The sequence below is a fragment of the Bacillus rossius genome, chromosome 13 (assembly GCF_032445375.1).
Source record: "Bacillus rossius redtenbacheri isolate Brsri chromosome 13, Brsri_v3, whole genome shotgun sequence".
Classification (NCBI taxonomy): Eukaryota; Metazoa; Arthropoda; class Insecta; order Phasmatodea; family Bacillidae; genus Bacillus; species Bacillus rossius.
The window spans coordinates 10,207,226-10,226,648 of record NC_086340.1 but is presented as its reverse complement, the minus strand read 5'-3'; the positions used below and the strand labels follow the sequence as shown (position 1 = coordinate 10,226,648).

Sequence of the window (19,423 nt, the reverse complement as noted above, 5' to 3'; positions counted from 1 at the left end):
AACTATTTTATGTGTGGGAAAAATTTGGCCATGGTATACATGTGTACAGCTTTATTGTATTTTTTTTTGGGAATAAAAATAAATATTTTCTTGTAAGCTTCTATTAAGGTAGTGGAGGTTATAAAATAAGAAATTTCCAAGTGCATCATATTTTTTGTCTGTGATTTGCCACATAACTGTAGGCAACTATTTTTGTGATAATAAATATATTTTTCATGCTGGATTTTGCCTTGTATGCTATACTTATTTGTTATTTTAGTTTTTATGACTGTTGTTTATATATATTTTTTGGTGCTAGTATAAAAAAATATGTTTTCAAACATGTGTATATTTTGTGATAGGTACCAAAATAAAAAAAAAGATAATTTTACATTTGTAATTTATTTTACTACCTTTTCACTAGTAACTGAATTTACATGGTACACTTATCTGCAAGGACCTCATTTTTAACCGACTTCATTATTAGAAAAAAGATTGCAGTACAGCTTTGCGACTACATGAACTGAAACATTGACTGCACGCATCGTGGAAAGAATTACTTGACACCACTTTACACCAAATGAGTAAATTAAGGCATTCTGAAAAACAAACAAAAAAATTGCTTGTCTGTAAAGTCGGTTTACGGACGATAGTTTAACGTGACAACGTCATAACAAAACATTGATGAAATGATTGCATACTTTTATGAATAAAATTGAATCATTTTTATTTTAATAATAAAAGAATAAATACTTGAAATTATACTAGTAATCAGATTTTTAAAATGCAACAATAATTAACCTTTATTGCCGAAATGGTTGCTGTAATGAGCAATGAAAACCACATTAACTTTTCACTTCACTTTATAAACAGTCGACGAAACAGTTCACATGTAGATGACTTGTAATTAATTTTTAAAATGGCGTTTAGCTATAAAGATTAAATATAGTTATGAACAAGTTTTCTTATAAATAAACTGTAATCAAATATCTATCATCAATTATATGAATCACCATAATTTTTTAGTCAATTGTAACATAACCTATTATTACTGCACTTGCCGACAGCGCAACGGAACACAGCGCAACGGAACACAGCGTAACGGAACAATGAGCGCAACGGAACACAGCGTAACGGAACAATGAGCGTAACTGAACAATGTGCGTAACGGGACACTTTTTTGTGCGTGCAGCCGGCGTTCATCGATTTATTAGACGTCACGTAAAAAAATTGTGTGTGTATACAATGTATAAAAGATTCTATCATAAAAATTAATTTAAAAAAATTCATTAAATTTTTTTCTGTAAATCTGCTCTAAGGTGTTGGTAACTGCTGCAAGTTTTTTTTTTCCAGGCCATGTGGTAGAACCAAATATATTACGACAATATGGGAAACTCCAGCCGATCAGTTTCCCATATTGTCCCTATTACAATATTACGTAGAACCACACAACTAGGCCAGGTCCACAATGTAATGCACACACAAAAGTGAAAAAAAAACTGCAACAGTTGTGACACTCGCTTGACATAAAATAGAACAATACAACTAGAAAATTTATTGAAAAATCTACAACAAATATTGTCATGTAAAATAAATTTAAACAAAAAGAATAACAAAGTTTATAAACATGACATTGGCCCACTTTATATATCTAATTTATTTAAAGATTGAAGCTTCATCGTAAATTGAATTTGCTACGTTCAGAAATAATAATGCTGTCAAAAATTTGGGGACAGCAAATAATTGCAAACCAGTAATTAAAGAATGGTGAATTTATTTCTAACCAATTTTAAAAATCATGTTTTGTACAACTGTTATAAATTTCAAAGTTTTTTTTTTAAATTTATATTTATTTACAGCAATTTTAATAATTATATCAGTTGGGTTGGAGATGCGATTATGATTAACTTTTGCGATGCTATTTTTATTTCAATTGTTTTGGTGGATTCACTGTCTTCAGACTTAGGTGTTGGTCTGAGATTAATACATTTGAATTAACAGGATATCTACAAATATATGAACCAATATCTAGATTTTTCCAGGACCTTTTAGTAACATGTGCTACAAGATTTTTGTAATCAGAGGTTTCTAAATATGAATACAAACAAATTTAAAAATGAGATAATAAACAAAGGTAAATATGTAGTTGGGCGGTATTTGCGAAAAAAAATTCATGCGGCATTGACTTGTTTCTTGTTTACGAATATGATTTTTTTTTTGCGACGTAGGTGAACGACTACATTTTCTACTAATGGCAAAGGAATTGTACCCGCCTCTAACTTAAGTGAGTTTTTAACGTTTCAAATTTTAATGTTTTATTTGTTATTTGGATATTGTTGCGCAAGTAATAAGTAAAAAAAAAATTACGTGGGTTCCTACTGTTCATCCTTTGTCCCGGTTTGTTTGGTCAGGTCAGTTACATTATAAATACTTTAAAACTAAACAGCCATTAAAATTAATTCTCATTATTTTTAATGTCCACTTAGTTTGAAAGTATTTATAATGTAACTGACCTGACCTAATCGACCATTTTAATTAATTAGGCATTCTCAAACACATGGCAAAATAAAAAAATTTCGGCGGTCAATTGATTGCACAGGTCTTTTATTGCAAAATAAGAACGGCAATATCTCCTGAAGTATTTGGAATTTCTTATCTCCGCCAGGTTTAATGAAAAGAGGAAGTTAAAGAGCATAGAATAAAAGTATTTTTGGATTTTTAACATTTTTTTTCGCAAATACAGCAGAACTACAAATTTACTTGAACAAAACTTTCTACAATTCACAGGCAAGTACTGATTGTTATGTAGGAAAGTTAACACGTTTTCAGATATTTGCCAATGATTTACGTGGACTGCCTCCAACTATTTATATTTAATGTTTAGGCACCCTTATAAAATATTTAATAATCAACTGGTTAGGCAATTCTCAGTGAATTTCTTATTTTTGCTTGTGTTCCATTATTTGAACGAGAGTATCAGTGGTCTGCTGGGGTTCACCTCAGAAAGACAATTTTGTATTTCCCATGGTAAGTCTGGCAAGGCTAGGTTAACCATGGTTTCTTTGTGAATCTCTTTCCTTGTTAAAGGCATAAGTGCTTTGTGGTCGATTAATTAACCAAAAATAGTAGTAGGTATACAATATAATTTTCATTAAATTAATGTTATCATTTCAGGTAAAATCAAAATAAAAAAAATTACAACTATTAACCAGGTTCAGTTAAAATATAATGGAAAAATACGAAAGAGAACAAATATTTAAAATTACACACAAATAAACTCTATTTCATTTACAATGTAAGATGGTGTCATCCACAATTAATTTTGTCACCTGCATATTTTAGTTAACAATAAAAAGGGTAAACTTTAAGCAAACATATTTGTTTTTCACTTCAAATACGATCCTCCTTCCTAGTTCCCATTGTGAGAACTAACAAAAAATTTTGTTGCTCCCTTGTGCCCTCTGAGTAAACAGTAGTTACTGTTTCACCCACTTGATGCAGCTTCCAGAATTTTTGTAACCATGGATAAAGTTTCAAATGGATAAAGTTGCAAATAAAATCCTGTCCAACTTACAGAATGTGCTCGGGAGTAAAACAAAGTATTTCTGAATGCTCTTAACTTTATTTTTATTTATTTCTATCATGTGTTTTACCATGATTCAAATAGATGTTCAATAATATTAATATACATAATACAGTTGTGGTGGAGGGTACAGCAGTAGTCTGACAGGAAGTATTTTAAAGTTCAGCAAAACCAAAAATTACATACCTGTACAATCCCACAGAAGTTTCATTAAATAACTTACATATGATATTTAATACTTCCCAAGTTAACTGAGTTAACCAACAAAAATTTTCAAGGTCTGAGGCCTATCACACTTTTAATATTTACACTGACTACAATGTTTGAAAATTGTTTCATCGATCAATTTCACCAAAAACAACATCTAGTGTACCAATGATAGCCACAATATCTGCGAGCATGTGATATTTGCCAACTTTCTCTAGTGCGGCCAAGTGAGCAAAGCCAGGTGCCTTTATTTTGCACCGATAAGGCCTCGAACTTCCATCAGACACAAGATAAACACCAAACTCTCCTTTGGGAGCTTCTATTGCTGTGTAAGTAGACCCAGGTGGCACGGCAAACCCCTGTGTGAAAAGTTTGAAGTGATGGATAAGAGCTTCCATTGAAGTCTTCATTTCTTCTCTCGATGGGTTTGTTACTTTCATATCATCAGTTTTGATTTCTCCTTGAGGCATTTTGTTGAGACATTGTTCAATTATCCTCAGAGACTGCCTCATTTCCTCCATTCGACACAAGTACCTATCATAACAGTCTCCTGCAGTGCCGATGGGAACATCAAACTCCATTTCGTCGTAAGCATCGTAGGGTTGTGTTTTGCGTAAATCCCACTTGATTCCTGAACCACGCAACATCACCCCACTGAAGCCGTAGTTCAGGGCATCCTCCGCAGACACGATGCCTATATCTCTTGTTCGCTGCACCCATATTCTGTTGGTTGTCAAAACATCTTCAACCTCATCCAGTCTTTCAGCAAACTTGCTGACAAACTCGTATATGTCGTCCATCAGACCAAGAGGCAAATCTTGCGACACACCACCTGGTCGAATGTAAGCAGCATGCATACGTGCTCCTGAAACACGTTCATAGAATTCCATCATTTTCTCTCTCTCTTCGAACATCCAGAAAAACGGTGTCAAAGCACCAACATCAAGAGCATGAGTTCCAACTGCCATAAGGTGATTCAAAAGTCGTGTTATTTCCGCAAACAGAACACGTATGTACTTGGCTCTTCTAGGAACTTCAATATTTAATAATTTCTCGATGGCCAATGAAAAGCACTGTTCATTACACATCATTGAGACGTAGTCCAGACGATCAAAATAAGGCAAGGCCTGCATATATGTCTTGTACTCGATCAACTTCTCCGTTCCTCGATGCAACAGACCAATATGTGGGTCGGCCCGCAATACAGTCTCGCCTTCAAGCTGCAGTACGAGACGCAAAACACCATGAGCAGCTGGGTGTTGGGGCCCAAAGTTGAGAGTCAAATTGCGTACTTTCTTTTCAACAGGAGCAACCTTACCACTCCATGGGGGAACTTTCCACCTAGATGTTACTTCGTCCGGGAACATCACAGGACCTGCAAACTGCTTCATGAAATCTTCATCAGGTGTCCATCGTTTGGCACCTCGGTGTGGAACGATGACACCAAGAACTCCTCCATATGCATGCAATTTAACACTAGAACAAAATTTTAAGTAATTTCTGTTCAGCAAACCCAACGCTGCCATTTTTTAAAATAATTCCACAGATTGCTCATAAATAATCAGAGAAACATAGAGAACCCGTAATAATTGTGTTCACCTTAGACTAATAATAAGTAGACCACACACGCACGCTGCACAGCTATCGATTAGTGTAAAAATAAGTCTAATCGAACACACTTCTATCTGCGTGGAAATGTTTGCAGAGTTTGCTCACTATTTACTCTTTAATCTTAGAGCGAGGTGCCTGCCATCTACCAGGCAAAGTAGAAAGTACACGAACGTCGTCGTCGACCATAGAACAGGAGGAAGAAGCTGAAGTGTTTAGGGACGGGTCGGCATTGCGCGATTCGTTGCATTCGAGTTTTGGCGTACGCGTGGTAGGCGGTGGCTCTATGTCGGCGAAGTTGAGTTTATGAATTAAATGTTCTGGTAATGTTTTTGCGTGGGCAGTTACGTTAAAGAGAAACGTATGTGGAGAAATAGGACGGCTGTTATCAACGAGGTATCAAGAAGACGCACGTGCTTAATTTCTTCGTTGTAGTTGTGATATTCATTACGCGCCTTTTCACATACTTTGTTTAGTATTTAATAAAATGAAGAATAAGATAGTGTTCGTTATTTAAACCGTGCGGACGCGAGGGAAGAAAATCTTATTAATTTTATTTTTGGTGACGTTTGAACAAAATGATTGCGGACGGGTATCTTGTAGGCGACGGGTCATGGAATTTGAAAGTTTACGTTACGGACCTCCAAATGGACAGGACACTGCGTGTTAAAGGAGATCTTCATATAGGCGGAGTGATGTTGAAACTTGTGGAAGATTTAGGTGAGTTTTTGAATGAGCGTACAATTCTATGTGTGTTCAGTTAAGTTTTTTTATATATAGTATTAATGTACGTTTTCTGTGTAAATAAGTTGCATATTCTTGTAAAAGTACTATTATTGTGTTTGTAGATTAACGGATGTTCAATTTTACTTACACATTTGATTTCGAGTCCTTGTTCGATCCCTGTGACGTGTATAGAGAGAACCTCATTGAAATAGCGGCAAAAAGTTTGTTATTTATGCGTCAAGAAACTTTGCACGGATAGTTTGCGCACTGATCTGATAGCTAATCATTACTAACAGCATGAACTCGTGTCTTAAATTAGGGAACAGTTGTTAAAATAGCGCCGTTTTAAAATAAAGGGGCGGGGCCAGTATGTACCCGCTCTGCTATTCCTGGTTTCGAAATCCGAATCCCAGGAAATGTAGATTACGTCGTCTAGCATATAAGTTTGTAGGAGAATGCACTGTTATGTTTATAACATGATAATGTTTTAAAATTTAGAGCAGATTTGTATTTTCCTTCTCTTAATTTTTTAAACTTTTGATGAAATTTTCTTCCAGCCCGCCTTAAACCCGGAGCATTAAGTATGGGTGGATATGCTTATAAACCATACAAAGATTAATCTAAAAATTCGGGAGAAAGTAACTATTGGATATAATTCTGTAATACAAAATTATTAAATTGAGGTAATTTACGTAAATAGACGTTCAAAACCACATAAGTTTAATATTTTTTTTTTTACTTCAAACCTTTCCTGTTAATATGTTAAATATGTGGGAACTTTTGCGAAAGTTAAAAGATCTGACTGCTTAATTTTGTATGGTTTGTTTTCTGTTTGCTGTCGATTTTAGGCGTATGTACATACTTGTTTAGTGTACAAATCTGAATTATTATGGCCTTGGTATTATTTATCTTCACATTGAGTTACAAAGTAAGTTTATTCCCTCTAATAATCCAGGTTTTCGAAAAATTTAATCAGAGAATTTATCTTTGTGTTAAAATTGTTTTTTTTTTCAATAATTTTTTTTTTGTTGAAGGGGGGGAGGGAGTATATGTGCTCACAATTTTCCTTGGAATGAAGACTGCAGTAACATGTTTTTGCTTTTAAATTTTGAAACAACGTTGCATTCTAATACGCGCGTGTTTTTTTATATACTATGTCACACCTCCTGTCATAGGTAAAAAGATAAATAAAAATAGGTGTATATATATATATATATATATATATATATATATATATATATATATATAATTTTTTTAAAGCTGTTCGTCTTCTGTTTTGTAAAGTCAAGATAGAGATAAGAAGATACAGACATAGAGAGCTATACAGATATATGGAGAAGTAGAGCGAGGGATATATATATATACACACACACACACACACACACACGCACAATATATATACAAGGCCCGTCTACAATTGCAATTTCCTTACCTGTGTCCGACGAATACTGATCACTGATTGGTCCACGTGACCCTCTGACGTCATGCGTGGTGTGGGCGATGGTCCGAATACTTTCAACTTAAACTTTTTGTCTCAATCTGTGTCCTTTGGTAGCATAGAAGAATGAACACGCTTGATATTTGTTGTTTCCGGTATCCGTTTCAAAAGGAAAACAGAAAATAACGAATATTTATTAGCATTTAATTTTGCTTTGCAGGATAGAAATAAATATTATTGAACAAACCACATATTTCACAAGTTAACTAAACATTGAAAACTTAGCTGCGAATACATTTACAAAACATGAAAATAGTAAACATAAACAAGTTCTGTATTTACTGCGCTCTAGTGACTACTTTAAAAATCAGTACATTCGGACCGTGATTCGGACATCGGACAACTCCATTATAGACAAGGCTGTTTTCCATACGTCAGTGTGACGTCATTCACATTAAGATAAGGACACGGACCGCCCGCAGATTCTACAACAGTAGACAACAGTGTTGTAGACGGGCCCATAGAGGTACAGTACAGAGAGAGATATGTTTTGTATAATATGCGTACGTACCTACTTCAAAGAAATTACAAAACAAAACAAAACTGAAAGAGGCATAGCAACGCATGCTGGGAATTAGCTAGTTTTTTTTTTTATAAAATTGTTTACTTGAAACGTGTTAATAGGAGTTTGTAAAAGGTCCGTGATTTTGTTCTATCGCGACGTAGTTTTTTCTGTTGCCTCTATTCGAGTCACGTCTTTTTTCTCTCTTGTATTGTTTAAAAATTACGTTGTGCAGTATATGGATAGATAATTATAATACAGGAATCGAATTAAACATGGAGGAATGTAGTATATCTGTACAAAGTTTCTGTTCGCGGCGTCTGTCGCCTAGCGGGTATCAAACCCGGACTGCAACTTTTTAAAAAAAAATTTAAAAATATGGTTGGCACGTTTGACAGTCACCAATGTGCCAATCATCTTTCCCCTCTGAATGTTATTTTTGAATGTAACCACGCGTCATTGTGTGATTGTATTTGCAGTGGTTAGTGTATGGATAAGTGTCAGAGACGATAAGGATAACACATATTAAATCCATGTCTTACCCGGATTCGAACCCAGAACCGCCGCACCGTATCCCGTTGCTTTGCCGACTACGCTACGGAGGCCGACCCTACTTGACCACCGGGGCTTCTTAGAACTGCTCAACCACGTATTAGTTATCATCGGAATCAACCAAATCGAAAACAAACATTTTATAAAAAGATAGTACGCTGTTGTTCCCTGGCGTTGCAAAAAAGCAGCGTTCTGCAGATTTACAGCGGCGGTTATTTTTTAATATTTTTTTAAGTAAATTTTTTTTTTATGTAGAATATAGCTGCGATACGTATGACGTACAACACGACTATGTATGTCCAATTTCAAGTTCTCTTTTTTTTGTAAACTTTACTATTTAATTGGAAAATAAAATAGTAAGAAATTAAAAAAAAAGAAATAACTAGAATGTATTTATAGGTTAATATAATACAAAAAAAATATATTTATTTTCACGGTGTCACTGTTCACTGTTCTGACTGCATTGGAAAAAAAAAATACTGCAGTAATTTAAGCGAAACATATCAGCCACAGAACAGCTACAATAAAACAATGTAAATTGTTTATCAGCCGTACCAAAACGATCTCGGAACACACTAATAAAAAACATTCCGAAATGCTTTTAACTTTTAAGCGAAATTTGGCCAAATAAAAATAAAGTGCAGCTTAAACATTTGATACTACCTAAAAAACTAACGAACTTCCGAAATAAAAAAAAATATATTTACTATGAAAAAAAAACGGACACACTGATTTTCCCCCATAATTATAGTAAGTACGATTTTTTTTTTTCATTTAATGTTAAGAATTAGTTTCTTTAAAGGTTATTTGAACAAATTCTACCATAAACAAATCATGATTATTAATACTGTACAAATAAATTATAAAAGATAAAAATAAAAAAAATTAACATTTTATTAAAACTTTCAATTCTTCATTTTCATCATGTTTTCTGACAAGGGATGGCCTCCTAATAACAGGAATTTTCCCCCCTCTTGCACGTTGAAGGGCCCAAACACTGTCTAGGCACAGAATAAATTACGTTATGTACGTACTCCACGGGCGCAGCAAACCATTCTTCACGAAGATAAATTTGAAGCTGATTGAAGTCACTTAAATCACCCCACAAATGCTCTATCGGAGTCATATCTGGTGATTGTGCAAGGTCAGTCCAAAATTGTAATTCCCCCATTGCCCCTAGTGACAATTCTTGCTGTAGCGGGCGTGCTTTATCCTGCATCGAAATGAACTGTTACACCAAGAAATGGAGCAAATGGGAGATCACACAGCCTCTAGGAAGCCCTTCCTCAATGTGCTTCTGGGGGAGTCAGGGCCCCATTGCTGATGGAAATCAGTTCAGTAGGAGCGTGGAAATGTATTCCTCCCCAAACCGTATCTGATTGCCTTCGGGTAGGCACAAACTAGTTCACAGACGAGTCTCCCTTGGTTCTGTAGCATCCAGAGTGTGGGGACGACCAGTTTCGCTCAATGTACTCTTCGCGAGTCACAGCTTTTCCAAATGCAATCAGATTATATTTAAAACTACGTGCAAAAACACGCTAAATAATTCTAGAATACGTACTCCCTTCTAAATCTTCAGATCACAATCGTGTGACGTAAAACCTATCATATCAAACTCTCTAATGGTTGACGGTAAATGATGTCAAAATCATGGACTGAACGTGGGTACAAACCCCTCGCCCGGGCTGCCCGGTAGAAAATGTTTTGTGTCCCAAGACTGAACCGTTTATTCGCCGACATAATTGACACTGCGTTTCATGGCTGACGCTTAACTGATACGTTTTTGACGTTATAGAAACTCATATACTTTAATTTTAAACACAGTTAGCGTTTAATCTTTAATTACGGGTGGAATTTAATATCTTCTGCAACTTATTACTTCTTTATGTTCAGTAGTTTTTTACCATTGGCTGAGGTTTTAAAATGTAAAAAAAATGCACTCGTCATTGTTTGCGGGATTTAGGACGAACTGAACCGGGTTGAGATGTAATCTAACAACCTAGTTGACTGGTATTTATGTAATAATAACATCTCGTATTATCTTACTTTGGCAACGTGTGATATTTAACCATTAATTACATTCCAGCAGGTGTGTGTATGATTCATTTTAAGTGACTTGTAAATTAGCTTTTTGTTTACATTTTGTAATGTTTAACTGTTATCTTTCAACATCTAGTTAGCGTTCTAGTTTTTTTCTATAATTTTATTTAATTTGTCGTCAAATACATATTAATTGGTGTATTTTAAATATATTATGTAATGTTGCGAAACTTACAGATGTGGCAAAGTGTAATAAAAGCGTAACGCAGTAAGTTTGTCGTCAATAAATACGGTAAAAGTGCCTCCGCCGCCGATGACAGTTTGCACGCCAGCCCGTCAGTGCCACTGATTAACTTAACTTCTGTTCACGTGACGTTAGAAAATGCGTTAAATACTTTTTTTTTTAAGTGAAACTTCTATTGGAAGGTTTGGATAGGGAGTAAATTCATGTAAGTCGTCATTGACATGGTCACGTCTCGTGTTATTTTTTTTTTATATTTCAAGGATAAAACATAATTTATTCTATTTTTAAAGGTACAAGTTTTTATTTTTATTTTCCAAGGAAATTTTAACGTTATTGTGTGGTACATATTGCGAGTATTGGATATTTTTTAGTAGGTAGTTAAGTTGAGGTTATGTTTTTTTCTTTTGCTTATTTATTTACGATGTGAAATTTCTTCAAATGTCAGGTTATTGATTTATTAGAGATAATTTTGATTATTTATGTATTTAAGTTAATATTTTTTTTATTCTTTCAATGAAAAAAACTTAATTTCTTCTAGTTTTAAAGTTGTTATTGGTAGGGTCAAAACTTACGGGTTCGCGTCACCGACATGCTAGTGATATAATACCAATAATCATTTTATTCCGTACATTTGACTTAGAAATGATTTCGTATTACACATTTAAAAACAGAAATTTTTGAAGTTTTCACTTCTGTCGACAGTTCCCATGACTGACTTTTTTTTTAATTCTTGACGCCATTTATCTGTGAGGTACTTCACACCACCCACATCAGCAGCGATGACGTCACGGACACGTGGTAGCAGCGGACGGCGGCCCCGCCCCCTCGCGCATGCGCGCCGACCGTAATGGAAGTGTTTACCACAAGTCGTCGGGCGGGAACGTTCGGACAATTGACCCCGCGCGCTCCAGCTTTTTGAATGTCCGCTCTACGCGTTCCTACCCGGGCTCTCCCACAGATCAATTAAGTGTCTCCGGCAGATCCCGCTCGCCCGGTTTCACAAACTTACGTGTGACTTTAAACTGAAACAACGGCTGTTCGATTGGTCTGATATAGTTCCGCACTTGCTTGGGTCGGTGAGAGAGGGGTTGCTGGCCTTGATTCACTTTCGTCGTTTAAAAAAAAATGGTTGTCTGTGAAGTCGGTTTACGGACGATAGTTAAACGTGACAACGTCATAAAACATTGATGAAATGATTGCATACTTTTATGAATAAAACTGAATCATTTTTATTGAATTATCACTATTTTGTATGGATACAAAGAAGGAGTGAAATGAAATCTACAATTTAATTGATAAATTTACATTATTTGCACTCATTAATTCAAATATTTTTATTACTTTAACGAAGAGATTATTTTAACTATAACTCTTATACATGTTTGCTATTTAACTTCTTCCAATCTGTGTTATTCTGTTAAGGATAGGACGATGATAGGAAAAGTAGGAAACGAATTGGAGTGTTTCAAGTTTAATGTGCCTCGAAAATGTCAAGTGGATGGTTGTTCCAATCGAGTGGAAGAGAGATAGATGCGGCGCAAGCGTACAGTGAGCGTAACGGGACAATGAGTCATCCTTTTTTCGTGCGTGCAGCCGGCGTTCCATCGATTTATTAGACGTTGTCACGTCAAAAAAATATTTGTTACTTCCAGGAGAAAGAAGTTAAAGCGTGGTGAAAGTCATTCTGGTGCGCGAATCTGGAAACGAAAGACACGCACCCCGATTACCCGGGCGCACACGCGATGTGCGGAGATTCCGAGGAAAGCGACACATACTGTGTGGGTTTGTAACCACTTCCAGAGCAACTCGGATGCTGAAGTATGCGTGGTGGCGAGAACAATTTTTTTTTTTTTTTTTTTCGGGGTCAAAGAAGAGCATTTGGTATGGTATTGTGTTGGGGAAGGGGGAAGGGGTTGAGTTGATGACGGTGGCAGGCCACACCCAGAATTCCTTCCTCCTCCCCCTCCCTAACATCAGCGGTCAACTCGGGGCCGAGAAAAGGGGGCATTCGTGGAATGCGGCGGCCCAGTAGAATGGCAGTCTTTCATCTCGTCGGAGTGTCCGAGCACTTTTGTAGCGTGCTGTACCGCCAGCTGGGGTCCGAGCGTCGACCGACCTCGCATTGTCCAACAAAAGCTCGATATTCCACTCCCTAGAAGATTTATTGAAATATATATATAATTTCATTATACTTATAATTAATTATAATTATTATACAAAAAAAGGGAATTAAGAAAACCTAGCAATAACCCCGGAAAATCATTTTAGAATCCAGGAAAGAATTGTATATATGTATAAAGAAATAAATTACAGAAATTAATTCTTCAAGTATACTATCTTGAAGAATAAGTGCTGAATTAAATATTGTCAACATAAGGTTAGATAACATCTGTCCAAGAACAGCGGCTACACTGTTCAAAAAAATTTATTTTTTTACCTTAAATGTACGAAAAACGCTGGTTACATATTATTCAGGGATCTTCGTAAATTTGCAGGTGTTGAGTTAACTTACTTTGAGCATCAATCTACAATGATAATCTTGGTATATCAGCAGTACTTCAAAAACGTGTAAATACTACTTGCAAGAACACTCTTATGTCAACCACGTGTGTGGTTACTCTGTTTATAAAGAAAGAAAGAAATAAAAAACAGAGCTCGACAGTTTTAAATACGGTTCAGTTTATACGAAGATCCGGTAGGCTGGAATTACGAAGAACTATTCGTTTATTGTTAGGCCTTTTCTTCGCTGAAATGTTTGTAAATTTTCTTTGATTTCCACCAGTGTACGAGCATGGTGCTATGATGGTGCAGGATTACTTCTGAAGCGATCGTTTACAGCAGTTCAACAGCTTGCCCTTTTATCACTTGACGCCTGGGAAAAAAAACATGTTTCCACGTTCTGAAAAGTTAGGCAAAATCAGAGAAAAGTAAGGGAAGTTGGAATTTAGTAGGGGAATTTACTTGAAATCCTGGAATATTAGTGGAAATCACTCCAGTGATAGCAATTTGTGGGAAAATGTAATGCACCAGTCTGCATTCACCCAGGCTGTGAAACCTTTCTTGTTTCTTCCAGATTATGTGTTGGTTTCTTGTCATACACACTATCAAATTGTGTACGCAGGTGTTGTTTTCAATAGACCTACTATTGCGATGGTAGAGGCCGCATTTTCTTTACTTATTTCAGAAAATTGAAAAATAGATAAATTAATAAAAAAAAAAATACTAGCCAGGTATATTTGTAATTTTTGGTCATGGAAAGTGTGGTGATATTGGTTTTAACCTCTTAGCAACCTCTTAGCAACCTCTTTGCATGAACATTGTTTAACTTTCAATATTACCTCTTATTCAAATCTATGTATTAATTCATGTAAATATCTAAGTCATGTTTTGTGCTTAATAAAGCCTTAGTTTCTGAAGATAAGGTTTATTATGTCAGAAAGTTAGGGAAATTTTATTACAGATTGATGTGGACATCTTGAAAATATTTAAAAACCCAACTTTGGGCGAGGTTTGAACACCAATCCAGAAATTAAAACAAAAAAGTACCGTACAACCCTAGTTTCAAAATTTTACTGAGGAATATGAGCAGGATGTCTCGGTAAAGTTAGTTTCATCTACAAAATCGTGGAATGCCCTGCAGTGAATTAACTCGAGGACATCCATCAGAGGCGCTGGAAGAATTTTAGTTGGGGGGGGGGGGGGGGGAGAAATAGAACAACGAAGCCTTGGCGGTGTGTACTATAATTTTTTTTTGTTTAATGGAACAGAAGTATTTATGTAAACTGACAAGATTTTTGTACATTTGCATGAAAACTATTACTTTAAAATGGTGTGCCCAGTAATACTGGGTTCGGATTCTTACCCGTGCATTTATATGCTTGGTGTTGTCCCAGATTCTCCAATAGTAAAAGCTTTTTTGCAAACCAGTTTCTGCCGAGCTTTCCCAGTACTAACTGCGCACATTAATAAGTATAAATAAAAAAACAAAATACGTAGTCAAAATATTGAATATTCTATTATCTTTGTTTGTGGTTAAAAAAAATACTTCAATGAAACACCAATTAAAATATTAAAAAAAATGATTCGTCAATTTTTGTTACAAATACTTCGTATTACCTTGATAAACGTTTGTTATATATTTATGCAAATATTACCATAGATATGTGATGTTCAAAATTACAATATCTTTCTTGTAGTATTACAAACTATTTCTTGGCAACTGATAAAAAAAATGTACAGAACTTTTTTTTTCGTTGGTAGCTTCTATCGGGATCGCGCCCATCCCTTTGTTTTCTGTCGTACCTTTTTTTTTTTTGGGTTACTTAAAAATCTTTAGAGGTATAATTATTGAATGTGATTATTAATGTGACTATTGAGTTTCGGGTGGTTGAAATAAATTATATGCTGTATCCCTGACTGGTAATGAAGCAGGGCGTGAAAGCCGGTGTCTGTACCGCGACGAGGCATTGGCGTACCCCCCGTGTACGGGAAGCCTAAGATGTACATCAAGTTCTGTCCCTGCCCGAACACGCCCGAATATTCACCTTCGGCCAACCTCGGGTTTATTTTTATATTTATGTATATTTCTCTGTTCATTTTAATGTAGCTATACTAACCTAACTAACCGTCCATAGTGTTTTAAAGTGTTTTAATGTAGCCAACCTAACCGACCACTTTTAATATTTGAATTCATTTTTTCCTGCGCGAAAAATAAAACAAATCCCGAGGTTGGCCGAAGGTGAATATTCGGGCGTGTGTTCGGGCAGGGACGGAACTTAATGTACATATTGGTGCTTCTCCTCCGTGTACATTCCCTGCCGGTGTTTGCCCTCGCGAGCGCGGGTAGACGTGGCAACGCCGCCGTCTGACGGGTGGGGGGCAGCAAGGTCGAGGAAGGCCGCGCATGCGCGCGTCTGCCGTCAGCTGAGCGGAGCACCTGCGGCGGGTGGCCAACATTCCAGTGCGAGGGACAGGCATTGCGGAGACTAAGGCGTCCACTGGCTCGATGAAACAAAAATTACGCATTCAATAATTCACGCGGACGACGAAACTGAACAACAAAGTGCATACTAAATGTATTAAAAAAAAGGGGGGTTTGTCTGTAAAGTCGGTTTACGGACGATACTTTTACGTGATAACGTCATAAGAAAACATTGATGAAATGATTGCATACTTTTATGAATAAAATTGAATATTTTTTATTGAATTATCACTATTTTGTATGGATAAAAAGAATGTGTGAAATGAAATCTACAATTTAATTGATAAATTTACTTTTATTTGCACTGAGTAATTCAAATATGTTTATTACTTCAACGAAGAGATTATTTTAACTATAACTTTTATACATGTTTGCTATTTATCTTCTTCCAATCTGTGTTATTCTGTTAAGTATAGGACGATGATAGGAAAAGTAGGAAACAATGGGAGTGTTTCAAGTTCAACGTGCCTCGAAAAAGTCAAATCGATGGTTGTTCCAATCGAGTGGAAGAGAGATAGAAATGAGCGTAACGGGACACAGCGTATCGGGACAATATGCGTAACGGGACTATTTTTCGTGCGTGCAGCCGGCGTTCATCGATTTATTAGACGTCACGTCAAAATCAGGATGTCCGCCACGAGACTCGAACCCCCGGCACTCGCAGCAGCGAGGCACAGACCGGACTGCCGCAGTGTGCTGCTATCAGCGTGCCGGCCTGTGTAGGTTCCAGCGCACGTCGTGAGGCCGTATCGCGTGTTTGCAGTGCGTAGCTGCCGCTTCCATTGTTCCTTGCGGCACGTGTATACGAACGCTTTGTCACGCTGTTAAACATAACGTGATGTCGTCCAGAAATCCAGCCTATAGATAGAGACCGGAAAAATTCGCGAATTCATTTCGCGATAGGCTAATATACAAATAGTTATACCTCAGTGCTGCCTCTGCTATTGGCTCACAACTCACCTGGATGGCTCTGGGCCAATGAGAAACACCCAACCAAAGCTTTATCGAATCATATACTGCTACGTTGGGACGTCTCACAAGACAGCAGCCAATGAGTAGGTGACATTTAACCGAGTGTACGTAGAACTATGGAGTTCATCCTGCAGGTCATTGAACCCGCGAATTTTTCCGGTCCCTACCTATAGACCATACGCTCTCTGGTCTTCTAGCGCGGTATCGCCCCTTAAGCGCAAGTCTTCACTGTACTTTTACAAGGAAAATCTTTGGTAACTCAGCTGCCAACAGTACCACTTCTAACACTACAAAGCTGAGCTTTGTAAAAATTGCAAACGGCACGAAGCTCTGCCTTGCAGTTTTTGCAATTGATATATCGTTTGGCAACTGAGTTTCCAATGACTGTCCTTGTGAAAATACAAAAAAAATATTTTTACAGTGATTTCGTCGTGCATAAAGGCAACTGTGAGATTTTAGCGGTAAACATAACGTTATATGGAGGAGATTTGAAGATGAAAGGTGTAATGCAATTAAGTCACTGGAGTGGTTTTTAAGAATCCGTACCGGATGTTTTCATGCCTAAAAAATTATTCTGAAAACACGCTGTATTAATATATATATATATATAATTTCAAAAACGAAATCCGCTAACAGAACTATCATCCGCCCTCAGGGTATTCTTGAACGTGAACAATTGGAAAAGTCTGAATTAACTGCCTCACCTCGCGAGTATCTTGGTGTAGAGCAGTTGACAGCACGTCCGTCGCTCAGAGGTGATACTTCATTGAATGTCAGTATGCACGAGAATCGCGTATTTTTTTAATGGTACCGCGCATTTTCAGGCACGCAAAACACACCTTTAAAGTTTCCAGTGTGCAAGAAACTCATGTCTTCCAAGCCTACCCTAAGACCATAAAGTAGTAGTTATAGTAATTCCCTTCTCGCCCCCTCCAAAATAAATCTAATGTAAAAAGTCAATATCTTCTCATGGGAAACTATTTTTAGCAGTCATTATTAACTTTGGGCTAGAGATGTGAGTGGGAAAATTTTTCGTTCGGAAATTCTTTTGAAAAAAAAAAATACAAACATTATTTTTCAGGATTATTTTCCTATTTTTATTGCCAACATATTTTTACATAATTTAAGATATGCTGATATATGTTATACAATAATTTGTTATCTGCAGATTGGTAGGCACTGTTTTTGTTCCTGTATCAATTGGGTCTTTCCCAACTCTCCATTTTTTAGTGAGATTTTAGATGGTAAATAAAGACAAAAATGTATGTTTTATTTGGTTCTGTTTTCATGAAAAAGTAATAAAATTTAATTGTGCGTGTCTGTGAAAGTATGACTCGTTGGACAACTATCATGTTTTGCAGAAAATTTACAAAAAAAAAAAATAATACTTTTCTTTCTTCGGAAAACTATATCATACAATATCATGCAATTCTACACTGTGCTTTAACATAGCTAAAATTTGCAAAATTAATAATAACAGAATGTTATGCCCTTAAAACTGCTGGAACAAATATGGCGTTTTTCGGTTTCAGTTCCTCCCTCTAAAAACCAGACTATAATATCGTAAAAAAAGCTCGGTATGAAATTATTTAATCAGGGTGTCTACTGATCATGAAAGTCGCGGGGGAAAAACCCCGAAATTAACAGCAATGGTACCGCAAGTCCTGAAACTTAAATTTCCAGCAGACTTTTGCTAATTGCTTTTTTTTTTTTTTTTTCATTTTACTTCAGTTTTCAGTTGCACTTTAAAAAAGAAAAAGAAAAGTCTCTTTGGAGATTTAAATCGTGTCGAAATTACCTCAAATATATTTTTTTCTTACACGAAAATGGGTCACACATTCCCGTTAAAAGTAGACGTATTAAGTATTTTAATTTTTAACTTGTTATGCATACAAAAAAAAACCGTATGATCGAAATGAAGCTGTAAGAAAAATATTATTAAATGTGCTGAAAACGTTCTTGAGGTTTGGTTTGCCAGATATTCGGTTGACAACCCTGTTCACGCCTTGCCAATGATTGGAATACACGTATGTATTTCGTACAGAATGAACTACCAGGTCCAAGATGTTATCTTTGCGACTGTCGCAACTGTGTTTTCGTACCCATGTGCTTCTCTGCCTGAGGACGGGAGCAGATAGCAGTTCCCGAAACGTCGCTTGTTTCTGTTTTGGAAATCTATTATGCTTGTTTCGTCTTTTCGTTTTGTCGTGTTTTTGTCTCGTTTCAACTGTTGTGCTGAATTTTTTTTTTTGAGGTTCAATATTTTTTGTGCTGTCATCATTTGTGGGTTTTTTTTTCGTTCTCTTAGACCATTTTTCTTTGTTTTTTCTTTCTTTGTTGACCATATTCCTGTTATGGAATATTATGAGGTGTTTATATCCTGTTGACAACAGCAATTTTTTTGCTTAATATGTGTTTTTTGTCTTTTGGGTATTTTGCAGTTTTCTTCTGCAGAAAAAGTGCTCGGCAATGGCGTATGTCCGAAAGCTTACATCGAGTCAGGTCCAAGATGGCGGGGTGGTCATCGCTGC

At 36.2% G+C, this 19,423-nt stretch overlaps 2 protein-coding genes across 3 annotated transcripts in view; one reads left to right on the top strand and one right to left on the bottom strand.

Moving 5' to 3' along the window:
* Window positions 1-3,581: 3,581 nt before the first annotated feature.
* LOC134538227 (NADH-ubiquinone oxidoreductase 49 kDa subunit) lies at window positions 3,582-5,361 on the bottom strand. The gene has a single exon (XM_063379363.1). It carries the CDS (start codon window positions 5,293-5,295, stop codon window positions 3,898-3,900), a length of 1,398 nt encoding a protein of 465 aa, XP_063235433.1. The 5' UTR covers window positions 5,296-5,361; the 3' UTR covers window positions 3,582-3,897.
* A 182-nt stretch (window positions 5,362-5,543) lies between these two features.
* The window catches only part of LOC134538225 (unc-112-related protein-like), a 126,846-nt gene continuing 112,966 nt past the window's right edge, over window positions 5,544-19,423 (top strand). For both annotated transcript variants that reach the window (XM_063379357.1, XM_063379356.1), the window contains exon 1: window positions 5,544-6,097. In XM_063379357.1, coding sequence (XP_063235427.1) covers window positions 5,956-6,097 — 142 coding nt within the window. In that variant the 5' untranslated portion in view covers window positions 5,544-5,955. The remainder of the gene's footprint in view (window positions 6,098-19,423) is intronic.